Source organism: Pelodiscus sinensis, chromosome 2 (genome assembly GCF_052426305.1).
Source record: "Pelodiscus sinensis isolate ZL-2025 chromosome 2, ASM5242630v1, whole genome shotgun sequence".
Taxonomy (NCBI): Eukaryota; Metazoa; Chordata; order Testudines; family Trionychidae; genus Pelodiscus; species Pelodiscus sinensis.
Window position 1 is genome coordinate 28,504,115 of NC_143053.1, and position 17,476 is coordinate 28,521,590.

The 17,476-nt window shown below is 37.3% G+C and overlaps 1 protein-coding gene across 2 annotated transcripts in view; it reads left to right on the forward strand.

The window, feature by feature from the left end:
* The window catches only part of CSMD3 (CUB and Sushi multiple domains 3), a 1,180,750-nt gene that overhangs the window by 593,032 nt on the left and 570,242 nt on the right, over window positions 1-17,476 (forward strand). For both annotated transcript variants that reach the window (XM_075920204.2, XM_075920205.2), the window contains one exon: window positions 4,966-5,078. In XM_075920204.2, the coding sequence (XP_075776319.2) occupies window positions 4,966-5,078 (113 nt within the window). The remainder of the gene's footprint in view (window positions 1-4,965; window positions 5,079-17,476) is intronic.

A 17,476-nucleotide genomic window follows, 5' to 3' on the forward strand; every position in this document is an offset into this window, starting at 1 on the left:
CACATAGTTATTTGTTCACTGCTGGCAATAGATTTTATAGTAGTTCCATCTGTGGAGACAGATGTGGGAAACTAATGTGAATTTCTCAGAAAAAAAAGAGAAGATTTGAACAGAAGCAGGCTAAGATGTTCAGGGAAGAATTCTAAAATTAGCTACTGTATGAATTTTAAATAATCCATTTTGAAGCTCCAGCACAGCTTCAACAATTGACTGGAATTGGAAAATAATTTCCAAAATGCCCTTTTTAGGAGATAAACAATTCTTAGACATTGCCTGTTCTCTTTCTAATGATCTTGGCTTCATTTTCAATACAGGAAACTGAGATAAGTAAGTTTCAACCAATCTGTTATCATAGACAGACCACTGCCAACTTGGAAAAAAAGAGCTGTTCAGTACACATCTGTTAAAAAAAAGACTCATTATAAAATTAAATGGTGTCTTTTTGTCTGCCAAATATAGTTTTTATTAGGGCTAGCTCCACAAATGGATTTAGACACCTAACTGCCACTTTAGTTCCTAAATCCAAGAAGTAGATCTTCAAAATACCTGCTAAACTGCTGTTTAATCTTGTAGGGAGCTAAAGTCCTAGGCACCCAAGTTTCTGCCACTGTAGTCCCCTATACCTCTAAGCCTTTGCCATTGGGCAGCTGCCTATCCTGATGCCTGGGACACTTACTCACATCTAAATCCATGTTGGATTATCAGATGAGGTATTCTCCCCCCTCCCTCGGTCTTGCCTTTCGGGCCCAATCTGGTATGCAATTTCAGAGGTCACTTAACAGATCAGACCTTGCACAATACTCTGCAGATATCCTGTCTGTAAAATGGGGATAATAAATAATGTTGTGTTTATTAATATTGGTAAAGCTCTTTGAGACTATTAGATGGAAGGCTTCCAGTTCCACGCGCAGGGCCAGATAGGCAGGCAGAGCTTCAGAGTCTCAATGCGTGGATGAGACGATGGTGTAGGGAAGAGGGGTTTAGATTTATTAGGAACTGGGGACACTTTTGGGAGAGGGGGAGCCTATACAGGAAGGATGGGCTGCACCTAAACCGGGGTGGAACCAGACTGCTGGCACTAAACATTAATAAGGCCGTAGAGCAGTTTTTAAACTAAGAGATGGGGGAAAGCCGATTGGTGCGGAGATGCACGTAAATTGGAGAGAGACTTCTCTTAGAGGAGAATCCATTGATAGCGATTCTCTAAGCAGTATTCGGAAAGAGAGGAGGGGAGAGGGCAAACCATGGGCCAGAGCTGACAAACAACCGCATACAAAGGAATCCAATGCATCAGGGAAGGGCAGACAAATAACCAGTGGCAAATTTTTAAAGTGCTTGTACACAAATGCTAGGAGTCTGACTAATAGGATGGGTGAACTAGAGTACCTCGTATTAAATGAGGAGATATACATAATAGGCATCACTGAAACCTGGTGGAATGAGGAAAATCAGTGGGACACAATCATACTGGGATATAAAATATATAGAAAGGATAAAGCAGGCCGGGTGGGTGGCAGAGTGGCACTGTATGTGAAAGATAATGTAGAATCAAATGAAATAAAAATATTAAATGAATCAACATGTTCCATAGAATCGCTATGGATAGAAATTCCATGCTCCAATAATAAGAAATTAGCAGTAGGGATATATTACCGACCACCTAACCAGGACAGCGATACTGACATAGAAATGCTGAAGGAGATTAGAGAGGCTACCAAAATAAAGAACTCAATAATAATGGGGGATTTTAATTACCCCCATATTGACTGGATACATGTCACCTCAGGAAGAGAAGCGGAGATAAAATTTCATAGTGGCTTAAAAGACTGCTTCTTGGAGCACCTACTGCAGGAACCCACAAGGGGAGAGGCAATTCTCGATTTAGTCCTGAGTGGAGTGCAGGATCAGGTCTAGGATATAACCGTTACAGGACCGCTTGGGAATAGTGACCATAATATAATAACATTCAACATTCCTGTGGTGGGAAGAACACCTCAGCAGTCCAGGACCCTGGCATTTAATTTCAAAAAGGGGAATTATGCAAAAATGAGGAGGTTAGTTAAACAGAAATTAAAAGGCACAGTGACTAGAGCCAAATCCCTGAAAGTTGCATGGAATCTTTTTAAAGACACCATAATAGAGGCCCAACTTAAATGTATACCCCAAATTAAAAAACATAGCAAGAGACCTAAAAAAGAGTCACCGTGGCTTAACCATCATGTAAAAGAAGCAGTGAGGGACAAAAAGGTATCTTTTAAGAAGTGGAAGTCCAATCCTAGTGAGATAAATAGAAAGGAACATAAACACTGTCAAATCAAGTGTAAACATGTAATAAGAAAAGCAAAAAAAGATTTTGAGGAACAGCTAGCCAAAAACTCAAAAAGAAATAACAAAATGTTTTTTAAGTACATTAGAAGCAGGAAGCCTGCTAAAAAGCCTGTGGGTCCCCTAGATGATTGAGCTATAAAAGGAGCAATCAAGGATGATAAAGCCATTGCGGAGAAACTAAATGATTTCTTTGCTTCAGTCTTCACGGCTGAGGACATTGGGGAGATTCCTGAATCTGAACTGTCCTTTGTGGGTGATGAATCTGAGGAACTGTCCCGGATTGAAGTGTCATTAGAGGAGGTTTTGGAACAAATAGAAAAACTTAATGTTAACAAATCTCTGGGACCGATGGCATTCATCCAAGGGTTCTAAAAGAACTTAAATGGGAAATTGCTGAGCTATTATCCGTGGTTTGTAACCTATCCTTTAAATCGGCTTCCGTACCTAATGACTGGAAGGTAGCCAACGTGACACCAATATTTAAAAAGGGCTCTAGAGGCGATCCTGGCAATTACAGACCGGTAAGTCTAACTTCAGTACCGGGCAAATTAGTTGAAACAATAGTAAAGAATAAAATTGTGAAGCATGTAGAAGAACATAATTTGTTGGACAAAAGTCAACATGGTTTCTGTAAAGGGAAATCCTGTCTTACTAATCTGTTAGAGTTCTTTGAAGGGGTTAACAAACATGGGGACAAGGGGGATCCAGTAGATATAGTATACTTGGATTTTCAGAAAGCCTTTGACAAGGTCCCTCACCAAAGGCTCTTGTGTAAATTACATGGCCATGGGATAAGAGGGAAGGTCCTTTCTTGTATTGAGAACTGGTTAAAAGACAGGAAACAAAGGGTAGGAATAAATGGTAAATTTTCAGATTGGAGAGGGGTAACTAGTGGTGTACCCCAAGGGTCAGTCCTGGGACCAATCCTTTTCAACTTATTCATAAATGATCTGGAGAAAGGGGTAAGCAGTGAGGTAGTAAAGTTTGCAGATGATAACAAACTGTTTAGGATAGTCAAGACAGAAGCAGACTGTGAGGGACTCCAAGAAGATCTTACCAAACTGAGTGATTGGGCAACAAAATGGCAAATGAAATTTAATGTGGATAAGTGTAAAGTAATGCACATTGGGAGAAATATCCCCAACTATACGTACAGTATGATGGGGGCTAATATGGCTACGACAAATCAGGAAAGAGATCTTGGAGTTATCGTGGACAGTTCTCTGAAAACTTCCACACAGAGTGCAGCGGTGGTCAAAAAGGCAAATAGGATGCTAGGAATTATTAGGAAAGGGAAAAAAAATAAGACCCAGAATATCTTACTGCCCCTGTATAAAACTGCGGTACACCCACATCTTGAATACTGTGTACAGATGTGGTCTCCTCACCTCAAAAAAGATATTTTGGCCTTGGAAAGGGTTCAGAAAAGGACAACTAAAATGATTAGGGGTTTGGAACGGGTCCCATATGAGGAGAGGTTAAAGAGACTGGGACTTTTCAGTTTAGAAAAGAGGAGACTGAGGGGGGATATGATAGAGGTCTATAAAATCATGAGTGGTGTGGAGAGGGCTGATAAAGAAAAGTTATTTATTAGTTCCCATAATAGAAGAACTAGAGGACACCAAATGAAATTAATGGGTAGCAGGTTTAAAACTAATAAAAGGAAGTTCTTCTTCACACAGCGTGTAGTCAACCTGTGGAACTCCTTGCCAGAGGAGGCTGTGAAGGCTAGGACTATAATAGAGTTTAAAGAGAAGCTGGATAAATTCATGGAGGTTAGGCTATTAGCCAGGGGATAAAAGGCTATTAGCCAGGGGATAAAATGGTGTCCTTGGCCTCTGTTTGTCAGAGGCTGGAGAGGGATAGCAGGAGACAAATCGCTTGATCATGTCTTCGGTCCACCCTCTCTGGGGCACCTGGTGCTGGCTACTGTCGGTAGACAGGATACTGGGCTATGGACCTTTGGTCTGACCCAGTACAGCCGTTCTTATGTTCTTATGTTATGTTCTTAGGCTGGATAATAATGTTAAATCAATCCCTGTCATGAACTCTTTTTTATGAGGGATGCTAATATATTTATCAATTTCTGATTTCTGCTCTTGTAGGATTGTTAATTGGGACCCAGTTTTCTAACTCTTACTTAAATAGAGAAGCACTTACATGAGTAATTTCTCACTAACACAACTAAAGTTTCTGCAATCAGGACTTAATCTTGTTTTTATGTTTCAGGGTTTTTTCCCCCCCTATATCATCACTTTTTTTTTCTTTTCCTATATCATCACTATCACTGTGAGGTTATGATGAGAACAAGAAAATTACAAAGCAATAAAATTCTGTGATTTAAAAAAGGGTTCTTGCTTCAAAAAATAATGGATTCTTTCTGTCTTTTTTCTTTCTTAAGTCAAAGTGTCAGTAGCACAGATAACAGGAGATTAATCTGTTTTTATAATTTACACTTGGAAACCAAAACCAGTTTACAATTATTAATTTTCTCATAATCATGTTTCTGTACCTGAATATTGTGGTTATCAGAGGACTGTAATCAAGGCTACTTTACCTGGATATTTTATTTATGACTAATTTATTTTTAAATCTAGAAGACTTTTGCATTAATTTTTTTGTTTGTTTTGCTTCTAGGTTAACAGGCAGTTTTGTTCCAGATTTAATTGTGAGCATGAGCAATCAGATGTGGTTGCACCTTCAAACAGATGAAAGCGTGGGCTCAATTGGCTTCAAGGTCAACTACAAAGGTAACAGTTACTGTGGAAATGCTTATCAGTTTATAAATATAAGCAAACATCATATAAGGTTTATTTGCCACGCTAGGAAATTTTCTCAATTCCCTGTTCAGTAATATTGAAGGCATCCAAATGTCTCAGGCTCTCATTGTGCATTGAGCTCTGTGTAGAAGGAGGAACGGGTCCTCAGAATACATCTGAAAAGTAGATTTGTTATTATTTATTGTACATTTTATGGTGTCAAAAAGTCAAAATAAAATGCTTCTGTGATTATTTAAATCCAGGTAGAAATAAAATATTTTATTTTCACTTTGGAGATTAATCCATTCCATAATGTGTGCAATGTATATAAGTGTAAGCACACTGGTATAACTTGATTTATATTAAATAAGTATAAAATTTTTCTAAACTGTTCTGTGCCATAACACCTCCCCCTCCGTGCTTATCATAATAACCGGAACAGATGTCCAGAATTTGGAATAATATGTGGGTTGAGATTGAGGTATGTCAGTCAGTTATGTAAATAAACTTGACTAACAAAGTTTTAAGCTGGTTTGACATGAGGAGGATGCATAGTATAGCAAATGAAACTAATGCTGGTTTTGTAAGATTTTGGAAGGATGTATCAGTATCTATGTGGTCTTCTTCTAATTGGATGCAGAGCTTGCCAAGCCAATATATGGCAGCCTCCTACATGAAGTACAGAGCCCTCAGACAACTATCCTATGTGGTCAGTCAAGTCCTACAAATCTGTGAATATACACTTTCAATGTGAGGGTATCTGCATCCACAGGTGTAGATGTGCATATCAGTAGCTTATTTTTGCAGAAACAGATGTGGACGAAAATATATTTTGTATCTAGAATCCTGCAAATTTGTGGATATCCTCCTCAAATCCTTGCAAAATGCCAATCTGTAATGGCAACTTTTCTGAGAAGACAAGGAAGTTTTGTTTTTCCTTATTTATCCAATTGACTCTTAAAAGTATCTTCTGAAGATGATCTGAAAAGGGTCAGTTGGTTCACAGTTGGGCTTTCTGATATACAAAAATACCTTTTGACTCCATCACAAAATATGTTTTTAGAGGAGCATTAAACTGTAGCAAAATGAGGACTTATTTCCTGGAGAACACATTTCTGAAATTTAGGTCTATAATTTTTCTCTGCTTTAAAGTCCATCTCAGAAAATCAGTTTATTCCCTACTGAGACTTATGACATCAAATACCAATGTCATACCTTATGCAAGACTAAGAATGCAAACCTTTACACACTGTCTGACAAGAAGCTTCAGACATTCTGTAGACAATATTAACCTACCATTCTAAAGAAAATCCTGAAAACTCTGTTATGGCAGACGGACCAGGAACATGTATTAATCCTCCCTCTCCTTTCATGTTAATTACAAAATAAATCTCTAAACAGGCTAGAGGACACATTTTAAAAATTTGTTAAATGGAATCATAATAGAAATGTAGCCGTGTTAGTCTGGTGCAGCTGAAGCAAAATGCAGGACTATGTAGCACTTTAAAGACTAACAAGATGGTTTATTAGATGATGAGCTTCCTGGCCCACGAAAGCTCATCATCTAATAAACCATCTTGTTAGTCTTTAAAGTGCTACATAGTCCTACATTTTAAATGGAATCAGTGAGAGTGCTACCTTAATGTCAACACAGCAAACAGTCAACCTCTAGAATTCCTTGTCAGAGGATGTGGTGAAGGCTAGGACTTTAGCAGGGTTCAAAAAAGAGCTAGATAGATTCATGGAGGTTAGGTCCATCAATGGCTATTAGCCAGGATGGATAGGAATGATGTCGCTAGCCTCTGTTTCTGTGGAGGTGGGTAACGGGAGGGATTAAATGAGGATTTTCTGGGGCATCTGGTATTGGCTGCTGTGGGCACACAGGACACTGGGCTAGATGGACTGTTGGTCTGACCTAGTAAAACCATTCTTCTGTTTTTAATGTCAGAGTTCTAAAGCTAACAACAATTTATTTGACATTCAGATCATTCCTACCTCAAGTGCAGGTATCCTAGTTCAAATGCCCAGAGACAATTGGATGGTAATGTACTATGTAAATGGACAGGGAAGAACTCAGTTGTCACAACTTTGGAAAGAGGCAATACATCATTGAGAGAGATTATAATTCACAGTATTTAGACCACTGATTTATACAATAATTCTCCATGTGGAGCATCTCTCAAAGAGTGAGCAGAGACTCTTAGTTGCACAAATAGTCCTGAAAGGAGACTGTGGTCCTGGGCAATTTTTTCCCCTTAGGCAGTGTTTCTTAAACTTTTCAAGACCAGGAAACACCAAACAAGGATTTTTTGTTGAGAAAAAAAAGAAAAGAAAAGAGTTGGGGGGAAAGTTATTGAGCAAAAGAAAAATAAAGGTTACCAGCCCCTTTAGGTTTTCTGTTGTTCTCTGCGGTGCACCTCCAACTGATTAAGAACACTGTTCTTAAGTCTATTTTGGGCATACTCCAATTTGCTAAAAGGCTTAATGTAGGTGCCCCCATTATTGTTCAAGATAAAAAGCAGATGCTTGTGAAGTTCAAGATGGGGTGGTATTTATTGTCCCAAGTTAACCAAAACAGTAATAAACTGACTTTTTCCTTTTTCCAAAGGAAACTACGCATGCTTACCAATATCAGACTGCTTGTGACAGCGGCAGTAAAAAGTGTACCCATCTAGATCCACTTTAGTTGCATATGACAATATGGGCAAAATAATGCAGATGTACAGTATATTTTAGGTAAATCTAGAAGATAATAAATGTGAAAAAGTTATTTAAAATGGAAAAGATTTTCACTATGGGTATGTGATAACATCTTGGGTTAATTTTTATTCTATCTATATGAGTATTTGCTGTTTCTAAAGAATAAGGCTTTATCTATTATCACTCAAGATACATCTATCTAGTTGCAATAGTAGTTTTTCATATATCAGAAAATGATAAATCTTTATTCTCTCACAGAATTGTCAAGAGGTTTCTGAAAGATTTGCTTAATCTTTATCTCCCTGTGAGAGACTGTGTTACCTCTTGGAATTTAAACTTTGTTCTAACACAATTCCTCCTGCCCCCCCTTCTCCAGACTTACTTCTTAGTCTCTATTCCATCTTTCAGTTAAAACCACATTTATACTTAATATCTGGACATCTGCCCCTGGTGAGTTACATAATCATAGCTTGACCCCCTTTCATGTCCTCTCAAATTAAGCCCCCAACCCACTGTTAGAAAGTTGAGAAAAGTTGACTTGACCAATCTGATGAGGGGAAAAAATTCTTCCCAACACCCTAAGAAAGGAATAACTAGCAAAATGTCCACTGTGAAACATGGCAAAACTTCCATGGGTGGCATGGAAGAAGTTTTTTAATAGATGTATCATAGAGACGCAAATGATCCTTTACCGTGTCAGTGTGAGAAAGATATCAAATTTCTATAGTAAGGAACATTTCCATACTCCTATACAAATTCTACTCTTACTCTGCATTCACACTGCAGTGACTAACTCCGGTACTATTTCTCTTAGTAACTCTTTAGGGCGCATCTACACTGCAGCATAGCTCAAAATAAGATACACTATTTGAGCTACTCAAATTGCAAATTTTATTTCTATCTTATTTCAAAATAGCTTATTTTGTACTTTGGAGCTGTCTACACAGCACCAAATTTCGAAATAACCCACTATTCCAAAATATTCCTCATTCCTCGTGGAATGAGGTTTACAGGAACATCAGAATAGTGAGCCCATTATATTTCTAAATAATGGGCTTGCTGTGAAGACACGGGATAGCTATTTTGGGATACCTCTGATATCCCGAAATAGTGTTGCAATGTAGACGTAGTTTCAGTGTCCTTCTGACACTGATTCTGTAAAGGCCCACTACTTTTTGTCAAATACATCTCTAGGTAATTCCAAGAGCACAGACATATCTGTACAAGAAAGCTATGCTATTAATGGGACTATTTCAGATGTTAATGTCTGGAGGCAAAATTTAGATTGTGTCTTCTTTAACTTAATTTTCTTTTGCTTTGGATAAATAATACACATTTGCAGATTCAGCAGTGCCAGCAAAAAGATTTCCTGAGTATTTTTATACTCTACTGTAACAAAGTTTAGAATGGAACATTATCTGAAACATATTTCAGAATGTGAATTCTCTTCTTCTGCACATTTGAGTTGTGGCAGAATCTCTAATATGGAGGATTGATGTACTGAAAATATATTTTGCCTTTTAAGATTAAGCTGTGCTACATACAGTGGTATTTTATGTTCCCACTCAGTTTTTTTGAAAATATTTAAATATGTTTTAATAAATACATACATTTTTAAACCTCTATTTAAACAAATGTTTTATTACCTTGCAAAGAAATTATGATCCATTTTTCTCTGTTGAATAAAATATCTGTCTAAAAAGTTAATTAGGAAAACATAGCAATAGTGACATGCAAAAAACCTCAAACTGACAAATGACCCATTAACAATATTTTATTGTATATGTAATGTATGCCTTCTCAACCAGTATGCTCTCTTTTCAAATTCTACGAGTGTCAAATATATATGATGAGAGAATAAAATGCAGTGAGAAAACAAGAAAGAGATTTAAAAGAAAGGGAAAATAAAGAAAAAAGAGCCTTTCATTTTCAGTGCATTTCTTCCCCTAGCCACATCATTTTAAAAAATGGAGAAAAATCCCTCCAACCCCACATATATCTATCTATATATATATATACATATATGTATATATAATCCATTTTTTCCTCCGCTAATACTTCTTCATTACCTGAAAACTGTTTTGTTTTGCTTTGCCTCTGTTTCCCCTGCCTTCCTCCACACTTTATCTCTAATTTCTTTCATAACCTTTTCATTTTTAAATCGTGCCTCATACTGTTATGGACCTACTAGTTTTGTTTTGGGTTTTTTGTAAGGATAAAGCAACACTTTTTCAGAGGCAGAAGAGGCAAGATCTCACAGGGCTTTTTGTTGCCAAATTTTTAGACACTACATTTATTGTAGAGGGATTTTTTTTCAAAGCTATACAGTGCTTAGCACAATGTGGGTACTACTTCAATAAAAATAACAAATTATAGCATTAAAGTAACTACTTTAAACTCTATTTAACCCTCACAAAGACGAATGAGTTTATGAACACATCACCATTGTATATCAGTTGTAACTGATGAGGAACAAAGGCTCAAAGAGGTTAAACTGATATCACTTCAAGAAAACCTCTCAGATATAGTGAGGTGAAGCTTCTTTTTTTCTTCCTAAATATTTTGTTTTACAATGAAAATATATTTTAAGTTTTCTAGGCTACAAAAAAAAAGTTAAATTCATGATATTTAAAACATTGTGCCTTTTTTCTGCCTTTCACAAAAGCTTTCTGTTCAACTTCATGGAAAATCTTCATAACCTGTTTTTCAATCAGCCTTGCTTTAGGGGGCCATTTAATGATGTGGCTGACATTTCTTCCCATCAAACAACAGTTCTTTTTGTATTTAGAGATTGACTGAAGCGGGTGTAGACAGCTGCAGGTTGATATTATTAAATATCAACTGAGCACAAAAAAAAATCATAATCTAGACAAAAAAGGTTGCAGAGCTTCTTCCTGACAGTTATTTGTAGGAAAGCTGTCACAAGATTGTAAATAAGTTCTTGTTTTGGCAATGTATTTATATATATACCCTGCAAGGAAAAGTTAGTTTGTTATTTTATTGTTACTTCTGGAATACATGAACCTGTAATACTGAAAGGATAATTTTCAACTGTGCATATATAATTTAGAAACTGAATCTGAAATACTGTATAATTTACAGCCCTGAATCACAGTGAGTACACTTTAAACCTTATCCTTTTCATACTCTCACTACATATTTGAAGAATTAGATTTTTTTCCCAGAAGAGACAAAAGGAAATATGTGAATCTCAACAATGATCAACAGTATGGTAGTTTTTGACTGAATCAGTCCATCTCTTCCTATTGATCCTAAAGGAAAAGGGTTAAATAGGTAATGCTGATTCAGTAAATCTAGTGATTTATTATGATACCTGCATATAAGTATGGTGGGATGGGTCTCCGAGGAGAGAGGGGATGACCGACAGAAACAATTATTATAGCAGACAAAGCTGAGGAGACATTTTGAGATGATTTTTAGGGACTATCATTCCTCAGACCCACAATGCTTCTTGATTAATGCCCTGATTTGACTTATGATGATAAGTGTTGAGTTAACAATGCTTGATCCTGCAAAGGAGTAGACTGTGATTCCAAGTTACAACCTTCCATCTTACAGCACAATTGAAGGAATTCAATTGCATTGCAAGTCTGAGGATGGCCTGATTTTATTTCTTTTCCTTTTTTTATTAATAAAGCCAAACTCCGGGAAAGGAGAAGTTTGTATTTTTCATAGTATTAGTATGTGTGAGCATATTCAGATTAAGGTCTATGGCTTGATCACACCAAGAAATCCTATTATGCTTTCCTGCACTTAAGAGGTGCATTTTTCAGCTATAACATTTGCTTTACATATTTCTCCAGTTAGGATAATCCATTATTGTAGGTCATATTGCTTCTATTATTTGTTTTATAGCAGTGCCTAGAAACCCCTTCAGAAATAAGGGGCCCAACTGTGCTAAGTGCTACACACATAACATAAGAACATAAAAATGGCCAAAGGTCCATCTAGCCCAGTATCCTGTCTACTGACAGTGGCCAGCACCAGGTGCCCCAGAGAGGGTGGACCGAAGACAATGATCAAGCGATTTGTCTCCTGCCACCCCTCTCCAGCCTCTGACAGACAGAGGCCAAGGACACCATTTTATCCCCTGGCTAATAGCCTTTTATGGACCTAACCTCCATGAAATTATCTAGCTTCTCTTTAAACTCTATTATAGTCCTAGCCTTCACAGCCTCCTCTGGCAAGGAGTTCCACAGGTTGACTACACACTGTGTGAAGAAGAACTTTCTTTTATTAGTTTTCAACCTGCTACCCATTAATTTCATTTGGTGTCCTCTAGTTCTTCTATTTAGGCAACTAATAAATAACTTTTCTTTATCGGCCCTCTCCACACCACTCATGATTTTATAGACCTCTATCATATCCCCCCTCAGTCTCCTCTTTTCTAAACTGAAAAGTCCCAGTCTCTTTAACCTCTCCTCATATGGGACCCGTTCCAAACCCCTAATCATTTTAGTTGCCCTTTTCTGAACCCTTTCCAAGGCCAAAATATCTTTTTTGAGGTGAGGAGCCCACATCTGTATACAGTATTCAAGATGTGGGCGTACCATAGTTTTATACAGGGGCAGTAAGATATTCTGGGTCCTATTTTCTATCCCTTTCCTAATAATTCCTAGCATCCTATTTGCCTTTTTGACCGCCGCTGCACACTGCGTGAAAGTTTTCAGAGAACTGTCCACAATAACTCCAAGGTCTCTTTCCTGATTTGTCATAGCCAAATTAGCCCCCATCATACTGTACGTATAGTTGGGGTTATTTTTCCCAATGTGCATTACTTTACACTTATCCACATTAAATTTCATTTGCCATTTTGTTGCCCAATCACTCAGTTTGGTGAGACATCTAGTAACAGGTAGTCTATGTCCAAAGCATAATCCATATTCCTTTATGACTGCAGCTTTGTACACTTGACTGGGCCAAGTATTTCCAGATGGGTCCCATTGGGAACATAAGTAGAAAGCAACATGCATAGTATCTCTCAAGCAGTCAGAGCATTAGGAAATTGGTGATGTTCTTAAACTAGAATCACCTACTTTCAACATTTAAGAATTCCTCCATACTACTACTGGTTTGAGTTCCATTATATTGCGTTTGAAAAATCCAAAAATATTTTCCTAGTAATAGTATGCAATAATTGATTTGTGCAAGAACATGGATTTGTGAGAGAATGGGGACAAAATGACTTATTGGGCACTTTTTGAGTAATATTGTCTTATGGTTTCTGTTTTCTTAAAAAAGCGCATGAAGTTCATATTTATCAAAAATCTCATAATTTTGCCAGTATAACAATTTCTGAATTACTCTGTTATTGGCAAAAGAAAAATAAACATACATTTTATGTGTGACAATATATATATTTGTACACTTTATGAAAAAATTTGTCAGCAGAATATTTTTCTTTGCTGGGTAAGATGTCAAGAATATTTTTTTCAAGATTTAAATTGATTACATCAATATATTCCAAGCTCCACTATAAAAAATGCAGAGATGGTATCTTATTAACTGCAGATTCCATGTGGTTTTTATTCCCTGACTAAAACATTTTTTCATCAGTGTCCATAAATAAAAATTGTCCTTTTGGAAAGAAACACTTTTAGCTTCCTAAGTACTCTGTTTCCAAATGAAAACGGAGGTCAGATACTGTAGCAGATCCTCAAGATGTATAAGAAGAAAAAACATTGGGTGGAGAATATATGACAATCATTTTCTGTGAGAGAAAAACAAATTTTAAAAGAACATGAGAGAAGAAACCTGCTAGCAGTGAAACTTTCAGTTACATACAGAAGGAAAGGGGCTTGCAATGTTTATTTTCCCTGTTGTCATTGCTTTAAATCACAGTAGGATTGGTACATGCAGTTCCAAAAACTTTGCTATTTATACTTCTCAGATCAAACCCAGGAAAACAAAACTGTTTTTCCTGTTGTGGAGTCCATGGCATCTTTTGTAACAGGGGAGTGCAGCATCATTCATGGATGTAGAGAATGGTTTTAATGGGAGATTGAGTTAAAAAGAAGAAAAGAAAATTGTAATTGTTGAACATTGCTGGGAATCCTGGGTTATTCTGTAATTACACACGGGACTGTCACCAAAAATCCCACATTGTCCATCTAGTTCCCTCCAACAAATCCATTTCCAGGACTTTACCGTCCATCCATCTTTTGTTGGAGGAGTAAGGTGAGCTATAAGATTGTGGGGTTGGCTCCCTGCTTTTACAACCATAGAAGCCCCTGACCCCACACCACTGCATTCCTTTAACCAGAACCTCCTTTTTAAGTCCATTTACCAGGCTATTTGTCTGGTAACTGGATGCCTTCTTTAGCAAATACCTGCACTGGACATCCACCACAAGGAAGTACAAGCAACCATCTTGGCTACCTTTCCACCTAAACTCAGGTTCTCAGACTTCTTGAAATGTCTTTTTGTACAGCTATGAAAAATCATATTGCCCCCCAGAAAGTTTGAGGGGTGAACCTCAATTCTCCCAAATGCACTTGCAGTATGCAAAGACTCTTCAACTCCTACAGCTAGGTTGCCAGTACCATGTATTGCATCAACCACCCTTTCTGGGTAAGATACATGACTAGCATGCTGGATCCTCTAATGCCATGGCTCCATAGTGTCAGCAGCATCTACTAGTGTTTGTCGCAAGCTTCTGGTGCAAGCCACAAACTCTCTCAAGCTGAAAATGAGAGAGAACATCTACTGTAAAGAACCCACCACTCCACCAAAGCCAATGTGGTGGTGAGGAAAAAATTCTCTCCCAGTCCCCCTAGAAAAGGAGCAACTAGCACAATGCCAACAACAGGTTCAAACTCCACCTGATAATCACACCTCAGGGGAGGTGGAATGGGGCTGCTTTGTTTGTTACGTGGAGAAAGAAGTTTCCTATGCTAGCTCTTAAACGTATACAGCCTTTCGCCATTATATTCCCAGGGATGAGTCAGTTCTGTAAAGATGCCTACCATCACCTTTTGCAGAAGTTTCTGACCTTGCTGCCACAAAGCATCACTGCCCTTTTCCAGCAACCCCAACCAACATGGGAGAGGACAAATTACATATCTATTAAGCCTTTCCAGTATTTCAGCTGTTAGGAGTATACCAATTTCACTCCTCCAAAGTCTCCCTTTCTGAACCTGTAAGGCAAGCAATACAAATTACTACAGGCAAAATCCATACTATGGAATATCTGCAAACACACACTGCAAGGGTAGCAATGGTTGTGAGGATCTCTACCTGTCAAAGCTTAGATAGTGTTGAGGAAGCCAGGTGGCAGTGCCATGGATTGGAAGGGGCATAGTTTTGGGACGTCTGTTGTCTGCGGACAGCATCTTAGGATCTACTGATGTCTGTCTGTGCAATGTAAGAATTATGAGGACATTTTGTAAGCTTTCAGTGAGATTTCTGTCTGAGAGTTATTCATATGCTGAGGAGGATCAGGTGTTAAGAGAAGGAAACCTTGGGACATAAAACGTGTAGATGTTTTCATAAAAAATCCTAGGAACCTTGCTGCAGCAGATATAATGATAAGGTGCAAGTGTTACCATTAAAAATAAAGTCAATGGTCACTGTTCCTGGCCAAAAGCTGAAAAGAAAATACAGGCATTGGCTCAGTGGAGGAAGTGACATGATATAGAAAGGAGTCCATAGATTTTTTTTTCATGCGTCAGTAAATTTTGTACACAAATCCAATATAAGAGATATATAGTGAGTATAAGTTACAGACTGTTAGACTAGAACAATAAAGGGAAATTCTGTACATTAAAAGAAATTTCTCACATTGCAAGTGGTTAGAAGTTTAATTAATTATTTGTATCATTCATTACAGATGAAACTAATGGGAAAAAATCTATTCCAATGTCACTTATTCAGGAGATCATGTTGGGGCATAAATAGAGACATCAGTAAGGAAAGAATTATAGCATAATTTGAGATATTTAAGTGCGGTAGTTCACTGGATCTAGATGATATTCATCTGGAAATATGAAAAGAACTAACATGCACAACAGAAAAGTGACTGACAAAGATTTATAATAATATACCTTTAAAAACAACTCAAATGTATTCTCCCCACAAGAATAGAAAATTGCTAATGTGGTATCCATCCTCAGAACAGAACCCAAAGATGAGATGAAGATTTATAGACCAATGAACTTCACCTCAATAACAGGAAAAGTGATTGAGTGTGTAATTAAGGGCATGGTATTACAACACCTGGGTAAATATCAATGGAGATGTTCAAACTAATTCACCTCTCAAAAAGGAGAATTTCTTTGTACACAGAAATATTTGAAAGAATTCACAAAATAGTATATGAGATATAAAGTCCGCATTGTTTATCAAGATTTTTTTTAAAGCCTTCTGACAAATTCCATCACATGAGGCTACTGAAGTAGAAAAAAATAACCACAGCATCAGTACCTTTTTTCCCCTTTGTGGAATACACACTAATTACACAATAAGAAATAAAACACATATGTAATATATACTATATGGAACAATCCTGCCTTTTCAGGGGTTGGAATAGATGATATCATAGATCTGTCTTTGATTCTAATTTGATCCCTGTAGGGGAAAATATCCTTTTCTTCAGAATTTGAAAGAAATTGAACTCAGCCTTTTTTATTAAGGTCCTTAGGCCACACTCATCATCATGACATCTTAGCTCTCCACAAAGTTTAAAACAAACTCTCCACAAACACACATGCAAACCAACAACATCAGACTAAATTCTGTGAAATGATGTTTCCTCTTTTTATTTTTTTTCTGTCTATTACCAGGAAAAAAATGTATGTGATTCTTACTTGGGCAGAAAATAAGCCTTCCCTCTATTGTTACTTGCTAAGACAAGGTTGAAGTGTATTTATACTTCAACGAGTATGTGATTAGGTCTGTGTTAATTCTCAGTTCTCGCAAATATGAGTTCCATACTTTAGGACTAGCCCTCAAGAAAACATTGTCTTCTGCACATTCAGAGAGAATAGACAGTCACATTGTTCCTGTAGAACAAAGCTGGTAAATGTAGTCAAAATTTCAGAGGATTCTCTTTTAGGAATCTTCAGCCTGGACCATTCTTTCTTTTGAAAGAAATGACCCGGGACTCCACATTTAGTATTCTATTACAAGACAAATGACAAAACCCATATTGCCGAGGAGACATTCTCCTACACTCTGTACTAATTGGAACTTTCTCAAGGCTTGATATTTTCTATCCCAAGTAAATTGGATTGGCATAGCCCCAAACAGATAACAATTTCAGGCATTCTTGTGGAGAGGTCATTGGCAAGGAGCCCAGAGAAACCCATACCTGCAGACTCTCCTGACAATTTGTGGGTATGCATTCTTTGTCAGTGTGGTAGCAAGCTCTTTAAAAGATATTTCTTTACCTAAAGCATATCTTCCATCTTGCTGAGGTTTACCTTTTATCAGCTCTTCTTTATTCAGGGTGCTGTTCTTGTGTACGCATGAGAATTTGTGCTATAATTCAATGCTGGAAATGACGGATGGAATTGTGTGTCATCTTCAAAGTGTTGACCTTTTTTTGGTTTGTTCTTTTTGTTTGTTTGTTTTGTTTTGTTTCTCCTAACAGCTGATACTAGATACAATTGGGGAAATATTTGGGCCTTGTGGCACAAGTGGAAGGGATGGAAATTTTCATTGCTATTTTC